Source organism: Bidens hawaiensis, unplaced genomic scaffold, assembly GCF_021521415.1.
Source record: "Bidens hawaiensis isolate Kalapana, Puna unplaced genomic scaffold, B.hawaiensis_p1.1 tig00005084_1, whole genome shotgun sequence".
Lineage (NCBI taxonomy): Eukaryota > Viridiplantae > Streptophyta > Magnoliopsida > Asterales > Asteraceae > Bidens > Bidens hawaiensis.
The window spans coordinates 293,622-301,551 of record NW_027491325.1 but is presented as its reverse complement, the minus strand read 5'-3'; the positions used below and the strand labels follow the sequence as shown (position 1 = coordinate 301,551).

Genomic DNA, 7,930 nt, shown 5'->3' with positions numbered 1-7,930 from the left:
AATACTATTAAAAATATAAACATTTACACCAATGTTATTACAACAACTAAAATAAAGGTTATGTTATTCTACAAAGGGTGGTAGAACGAGAATGATGAGAATATTTGTAGTGACAAAAACAAAACCCTAAAAAATAATAACTCAAGATTTAATAGAAAAACGAAAAAAGTAAAAGAAAAAACAAAACAAAACAAAAATGTTTCCACCGTTTTCCTCGTCTCAAGAAAAAACATAATATTGAGAAAGAAAATCATTGTGTTTTTTTTTATTTTCGTCATTTATTGTGTTTTTTTTACCTTGACATTGTGTTTTTTTTCTTGATATTATATTATATTACTCAACATTGTGTTATATTTTGTGCGATAATATGTTATATTTTGCGATCTAGTGTGTCTTTTTTTAGTTATCATTGTGTTTTTAGGTATCATATTTTCGTCTTTTTTTTAACGGGAATGACAGAAGAAACATTTTAGTTTTTTAAATTTTTTCGTTTTTTTATTTATATTTTCAATTATGAATTTTATTAGTTTTTTTGAATTTTTTGTAGATGGGTTTTTTTAATGACACAAATCATTTTTCACACCCCTCTTTTCCCTATAGTGATGTCTATGTTCTCAATTGGTTGGCGGAAGAGTTGGTGGAGTCAACTGATTTGGATGAGGTTGTCCGTTATGGACTGCTGTGAAACCCTCTTCATGATAGCGGCCATGGTTGGTGAGGATCACAAAGTCAAAATATTAGACTTTTCAACATGCAAGCATTTACAAGAGTGAGGGTCAGACTCCATGAGTTGGTGAACCTCATCTGTATATATATGCATACACACACTATGCTTCTTTCATATTCCATCTTCTAAAATACTAAAATATCACTTAACATATATCTAATTAAGATGGGTTCAACATCAGCATCGGTGAATGTTCCAGTGGAAGCAAACCAAGATGAATCTTTCTTATTCGCTATGCAACTTGCAACTGCATCTGTCTTGCCAATGGTCTTGAAAACCGCCATCGAGCTTGATCTGCTTGAGACCATTGCGCAAGCGGGCCCAGACAGTTCGCTCTCGTCTTCCCAGCTGGTGGCTCAGCTCCCCAAGGTTAACAACCCTGAAGCACCTGTTATGATTGACCGGATCTGTAGTCTTCTGGCTAGCCATTCTGTGCTCACGTGCACCATCAAGGAGACCGCGGACGGGTGCGCTGAGCGGTTCTATGGTTCGGCTCCTGTGTGCAAGTTCTTGACCAAGAATGATGGTGGTGTTTCGTTGGCACCCTTGTTGCTCATGAACCAGGATAAGGTTCTCATGGAGAGCTGGTGAGTCTTAAATTCATGTTTTCTTTTTAAGTCTTAGAATTTTAGCCAGAGGTGTGCAGGGCCGTCTCTTGGGTAAGCTAATGGCTTTAGGCCTCTATTTTTATAGGACCTCTATTTTAAATAGAAGCTATGTACTATGAGATTTTGAAGTAGGGTTCTTTTAGAATTAGTAACTCATTGATGTGCCACAAGCTAAAGATGAATGTTTCATATCCATTATCACTATATATCATCAAAATTTTATAATTCTTGTATACTCTCTAGCCATACACGTATAAAGAAAATAGAAGAAAAAGGCCTCAAAATTTTAGTTAGTTTTAGGTCTCCGAGGATGTTGAGCCGGCCCTGGGGATGTGTTTGGGATGTGGGTAATCATAGGAATTACATATTACTGAAATTTGATTGGCTGCATTTAGTGTTTGGATCAAGTAGTTATGGCTCTACTAAATGGCTTGTCAATTAAAAAAAAAGACTTTTTAGGCATTATTATATATAATAAAGTTACTAACAAATACTAATAATACATAGTTATAGAAGATACAAAGATACATTTATAGTATATAAAAAAAATTCATGTTATTTTCGCTTTATATTAAAACAGTTTACAAAATTGTTTGTATTATCATTGTAGTTTTTGTTTCTTTGGATAATAATAATGCATCACACACACTAAACAGCTGACCATGTAGTTATAACATGTATTCAAATATTGTTCTTATAACATATTTTTATCAAGATGACTATTAAATATAACATGATCAATTTCAAAACATATACATGGTAAGCGATAACTGAGTTTGATCAATGATTGATAATGATGTTAGGTACTATCTAAAAGACGCGGTTTTGGATGGTGGAATTCCATTCAACAAAGCTTATGGAATGTCAGCATTTGAATACCATGGGAAAGATCAAAGATTTAACAAGGTTTTCAATAGTGGAATGTTTAATCATTCCACCATGACCATGAAAAAGATTGTAGATTTGTATGATGGTTTTAGTGGTCTCAAAACCCTTGTTGATGTTGGTGGTGGCATTGGTGCAAGCCTTAACATGATTACCTCTAAGCATACTTCACTCAAGGGAATAAACTTTGATTTGCCACATGTTATTGAAGATGCCACAACTTATCAAGGTGCGTGCACACAAAAAAGTATCATAATTGGTTCAAAATCAAATAGGAAAATGGAAATAAGTAAGACTAATGTAATATTGCAGGTATTGAGCACGTTGGAGGAGATATGTTTGAAAGTGTACCAAAAGGAGATGCTATTTTTATGAAGGTGATATTTTAATTTTAGTTACGATTTATAAAGAGAACCAAATTCGAATAGATTTGTAATAGAGCTTTGGTGTCCAATTTGGCAGTGGATACTTCATGACTGGAGTGATGCACACTGCCTACAAATTCTAAAGAACTGCTACAAATCACTTCCGGAAAACGGGAAAGTGATTGTGGCTGAATGCATTCTTCCCGAGGCACCAGACTCGACTACAACGACCCAAAACGTGATACACATCGACGTGATTATGTTGGCTCACAACCCGGGTGGCAAAGAGAGGACTGAGAAAGAGTTTGAAGCTTTGGCTAGAGGGGCAGGTTTCAAAGGTTTCAACAAGGCGGCCTGTGCTCTCAATACATGGGTTATGGAATTTTGCAAATAGATTTTCATTTATACCTCATCATGTAATTTGATTTGATACTTTTTGGAAATCTCCTTTAAAGTGTTCTTAAAATAATGATATTAATAAATATGATAAACAATTGCTTTTATATACAATAAGATTTTGTGACTCATCAATCCACATAATTAAAATTACGTCAGTTAGAAAACAGCTTTTTGCAATTGATAATTCAAAGGAAACCCGAAACCTTTGTCTTGCAGAGTACATGGAAGATTGTGTATTAGCTGAGATGAGATGGATTTAATCCAAAGTTTATTCGACTTCATCTTTGCTTTTCACCAGACTGTCAAAGTACAGGTTGTGCTCTTCTAATACTTGCTAAAGCCTGTTTCAGGCTGTTTTTGCCACCCAGGTGCCTAAGACAAACTGAGGCCTCGCCTAGCCCGAGCACACTCCTTGTGCGCCCTCGACAACATAGTAAATAATCACTCTTGATATTTCAGTTGATGGTACACGTTACACAATTTACATCAATATTCTCTCAATACAATATACACTCTATATATGATGATCACCAGAGCTTAATCCTATTCAAAGAAAATTCAATGGTCACCGAGCTGAGAATCTATCTTATCATGTTTTATAGTCAAAACAACATCAAAAACTACTTCTAGAATTCCAAATTTACAATCCGAAACTAAGACTCAAGGCTGAAAAGTTGTTAGTTTCTTCACTGTGTTCTTGATAATCTTTGAAAACCATATATAAATAAATAAAATCTCAAGCAATAGTTTTTGCAGCAGCCAACTCTGCATCAATTTCCATAGCTGAAATATTACTTGTCTGCCCCCCTTGACGAACAAACTGTCCTTTCACCCGCGGTCTTTGCTCTGCTAGCTTCTTACGGCTTTCATACCGCACCTGTAGAAACAAATGTTCTAGTCAGATATTGACCAAATAAAGTTGACCCGAATCTAACTGAATTTCTAACATCACATGAACCTAACACGAAATTTGAGTCAGGTTCGGTTTGGACCCCGGGAACAGATTGGCCCATTTAACCGATTTATTTAATTTTTTAAGACATGTTTCACATAATCAAAAAATGAATTGGTTAGGTATTTTATGCAAAAATTAAAACAATTGTATAATTAAAATGTAACTGTTTTTCTGATGTAAAAATTTAATATCTGAAAAAAATAAAATCGGGTTAAACGAATCATGCTCGTGTCAACCTGCATGTCTTCATGTCATGTTCAGGTTCATGTCCAACACAATTTTCTAGTGCGTGTTGTTTTCAGGTTCATTTCGGGTTGGACCCGCCAACCCACAAAAACGACCCGTGCAACACCCCCAACCCTTTACCCTCTACTAAATCAGTCACATCATCTCTTCACTTTTACTCTGGGGGAAGGGGGTGCATTCAGCAGACTCGCCTATATATATATATATATATATATATGTATGTATGTATATATGTATGTATGTATGTATGTATGTATGTGTGTGTGTATATATGTATGTATGTATGTATGTGTGTGTGTATACCTTCTTATCAAAGCATCTGTCTTTCCTCTTCATTCTAAACTTATTCAATGCAGCTTCTCTTTGTATCGACCGATGGGCGTTATTTCCATTGCTTCCGCTTCCTATACTATTGAGGCGCGTTAACGTGGCCCCACCGTTACAGAAACTGCTATTTGCACTATGATTTTCAACAGTTTCAGCTGCATTATGCAGTTCGGGTGGAGACTCGTTTCTTGCTTCTTGATTTGGAATGTAATAAGGTTCCGTTTGAAACATGGGCTCGTGATGGCCCGAAGAGCAAGGGCTAGGCTGCGCACAAAACGGAGGTAATATGGAACCATATGTGGCACACGGGTTCTCGAATCTTGTACTTCTTACTGGAACTGGGACCTGAAACACTCTTTCTTTTGGTGATGGGAATTGGTTTTGATTTTGACTTTGACTATCAGTCTGCACGTGTTGACTTATTATGTTGAGAGAACTTGCGACAGGTGCACTATGGGTGTCAGCAATGTACTCGGTCGGGTTCTTGGATAACAGCTTATCTGAATTTGTCTCAGAGTCTTTTTGTTGATTGCATATGCTAGCTGATCCTGATGTTGGTGGTAGTTGTCCCCTATTAATGTACCTAAATACACAATATACAAATCGATTAAAATCGTAACGTTTTCAGCCCATTTAGTTTTAAACGGATCAATTTGTGAAAATTTAATTTTGGGAAAACTTCACACAATAGCGACCGAGTTTCCCAATTGTTACGCTGCAGTTCCTCAGTTTTTTTGTTTCTCAAAATCACTCAACCTTTCTTAGGTTTTCCAATCGTGTGTAACTCTTTTTTATAAATATTTAGATTTTTTTAAATTAAATGAGGCAAATGAAACATATATGAATCTTGGTTACTAATAACTGATAACTTTTTTCTAGTTATCTTGAAGTAGGAGGTAATAATAAGGAAAAAAATCACTAAATAATAAGCATGTTTCGTAAGTGTTATAAAAGTTAAGTCAAATTATAAGTAACTTACCAACCAAGATTCATATATGTTGCGTAATTTTTCAAGCTAGACATGTTCGGCCCGTTACTTGTAAATGGGTCAATTTAAAACAACTTTATTTCAAATCAATAAAAATCACGACATTTTAAGCCGTTAATTTGAAGATAATCTTATTTCAAATCAATCAAATTCACGACATTTTTGGCCCATTTACTTGCAAACAGGTCAATTTGAGATAATTTTATTTCAAATCAATCAAAGTTGCAACACTTTTGGCCCGTAAAGTAAACGGGTTCACTTGAGATAGTTTTATTTCAAATCAAACAAAATTGCAACATTTACGGCCCGTTGTAAACGAGTCAATTTGGGATAATTTTATTGCAAACGGGTCAAATAAAAAAATTCGCTAAAGGAAAACGGGTCACACGGATTATTATTTATATAAGATTTAAAACACGGACAAAAAATTTATGCGCGCTAACACAACCCAACCGGAACTCGTATCGCCAGGTCACTCACCGTGAGAATGCTGACATGTCAGACTGCTTCAACCGGTGCCTATCATCACTGAACTGATTCACCGAGCTACTCGGATGAGATCTTCTTAACGAAAGATCCAACATTGGTGAGGGATGATCAACCTTGTTTTCCCCAAAATTTAACGAGCTTTTGTAACTGGTTTTCGGGTAACTGTCAAATGACCCTATCAAAACAATCGCCTCCCTTGAATTATTATTACCGGTCACAGCATTCACACGTTCCCATCTCACATCTATAGCCATATTCTTATCTTCACCACATGTATCACCTTTTCCCATATTACCCTCGGGCTCCGTGGGCCCGGTCTCCACTTGGTTAGCCCGTTGTTGTTCAGAGTCCGTGTGGTCCACTTGTTGGTCCATTGGTGGCTCATCTGGTTCCATATCTGGTTTTGTACAAGAACTCTGCACAAGAGGCGTAAAAAGTCAAACAAAAAGTCAAAATTGTTCTGTTACAGTTGACCAAACAAAGTAATTAACTAACTACCTGTGCATCACTTCCTTTTTCAATGCATTCGCGGTTTCTTTTGATGCAAGCAATGTAGCCGCTCGATCGGTTGCTAGTCGCATTGTTTTCAGCCGTAGCTTCTACTTTTTGTTGCGCATCGCTCTCTTCTTGGTTCGCGTTCCGGCCCGTGGTTGACTAAAAAAGTCAAAATTAACCAAGATCAGATCAAGCATTCAATGATTCATCATAAAACAAAAACATAAAGCATTAAACTTCTTACAGATTGTCGCCTCCAAACATGTTGCCACAAATTCTTCAGCTCGTTCTTCCTAACTGGTTTGACCAAAAAGTCAGACGCACCTCGCAGCATACACTTGTAAACTGTGCTGACCGAATCATGTGCAGACATCACTGCATAATCAAAATATGATATCGGTACTTGTTCACATAATCATAACATTAAAAAACACCGAAACCGTACTTATAACAGGAATGTTTTTGCAGACTTGATGCTCCATAATCAAGGTGAGAAGGGCAAAACCGGAAATCGATGGCAACTCCACTTCGGTCAAAATAAGGTCAATGTTATGTGATCTTCCTTTTAACACCTCCCATGCCTTTAACCCATCAGAAACAGCAGCAACTGCTTCCAATCAAACAATAAACACTAATTAGCCCAAATTCAAATCTTGATTATTAATTCCCCCAAACCCTTCCAAATCAACTAAAAAATCAAAACTTGCTGATCAAGATTTCTCAGCAACCCTTGATTACATAAAACCACCAACAACTTCTTAAATTAAACTTCAATTTCAAAAATTTTTAAGAATTAGTGGTTGATTGCAAAAGCCCACCAGCCATTAAACACTAATTAGCCTTCAATTTCGAGAATTACAACAATAATTTGTTATATTAAACTTCAATTTCAAGAATCAGTGATAAAAATAATCTCACCTTTATAACTGCATTTCCTTAACAGAGCAGTGATAATCTGACGTGTAGAGTCATCAGCTTCAACCAATAAGACTCTAAGAACCATTTTGGGCAAAAACTTTTCCCACCTAACAAAGTTGTTGGCCGGCAAATCACCACCGCCGCCGCCATCAATCGTCTTGTCTTCAGGCATGTCGGCTAATCCTCGGGCGTTGTCGCGGCTCATAACTGTAAATAACTGGGGAGAAAAGAAAGAAAGAAAGAGAGTTGTGTGATTTTGAGGGGTTTATGTTTATATGTTATGACGATGCTATATCCTAATCGTAATAATAATAATAATAGCATAAGAAGAAGCAGCAAAAATATCTGAAAGAAAAATCTAAAAAATATCTATCGTGTCGTTGAATGGCCCAAAAATGCCACGTCGACAGGAAAAAGCAGACCCTATTGGCCTCCCATCTTTCATACGTCTCCTCCCTCCCTCCACTTGCTTCCATCCAAGATTTTCTTCAAATTTTATATGTTTCTTTTTTTTAATGCCGCCAGTGA

The 7,930-nt window shown here is 36.3% G+C and overlaps 2 protein-coding genes across 2 annotated transcripts; one reads left to right on the top strand and one right to left on the bottom strand.

The window, feature by feature from the left end:
- The first annotated feature begins 892 nt into the window (after window positions 1-892).
- On the top strand, window positions 893-3,065 carry LOC143628902 (caffeic acid 3-O-methyltransferase). Its single transcript, XM_077098346.1, has 4 exons — window positions 893-1,314; window positions 2,139-2,449; window positions 2,533-2,597; window positions 2,683-3,065. Exons 1-4 carry the CDS (start codon window positions 893-895, stop codon window positions 2,977-2,979), a joined length of 1,095 nt encoding a protein of 364 aa, XP_076954461.1. The 3' UTR covers window positions 2,980-3,065.
- A 595-nt stretch (window positions 3,066-3,660) lies between these two features.
- On the bottom strand, window positions 3,661-7,600 carry LOC143628906 (two-component response regulator-like APRR5). Its single transcript, XM_077098350.1, has 7 exons — window positions 7,403-7,600; window positions 6,930-7,091; window positions 6,729-6,859; window positions 6,488-6,643; window positions 5,981-6,405; window positions 4,489-5,095; window positions 3,661-3,861 (listed from the first exon to the last, which is right to left on the bottom strand). Exons 1-7 carry the CDS (start codon window positions 7,572-7,574, stop codon window positions 3,721-3,723), a joined length of 1,794 nt encoding a protein of 597 aa, XP_076954465.1. The 5' UTR covers window positions 7,575-7,600; the 3' UTR covers window positions 3,661-3,720.
- Between the last annotated feature and the right edge of the window lie 330 nt (window positions 7,601-7,930).

Coding starts and splice junctions, on each gene's coding strand:
- LOC143628902 (XM_077098346.1), top strand. CDS start 893: ATGGGTTCAACATCAGCATCGGTGAATGTTCCAGTGGAAGCAAACCAA. Junction 1,315..2,138: donor AAGGTTCTCATGGAGAGCTG/GTGAGTCTTAAA, acceptor TAATGATGTTAG/GTACTATCTAAAAGACGCGG. Junction 2,450..2,532: donor AGATGCCACAACTTATCAAG/GTGCGTGCACAC, acceptor GTAATATTGCAG/GTATTGAGCACGTTGGAGGA.
- LOC143628906 (XM_077098350.1), bottom strand. CDS start 7,574: ATGCCTGAAGACAAGACGATTGATGGCGGCGGCGGTGGTGATTTGCCG. Junction 6,860..6,929: donor CAAAAACATTCCTGTTATAA/GTACGGTTTCGG, acceptor TTGATTATGCAG/TGATGTCTGCACATGATTCG. Junction 5,096..5,980: donor GACATGTCAGCATTCTCACG/GTGAGTGACCTG, acceptor TTGTGTATTTAG/GTACATTAATAGGGGACAAC.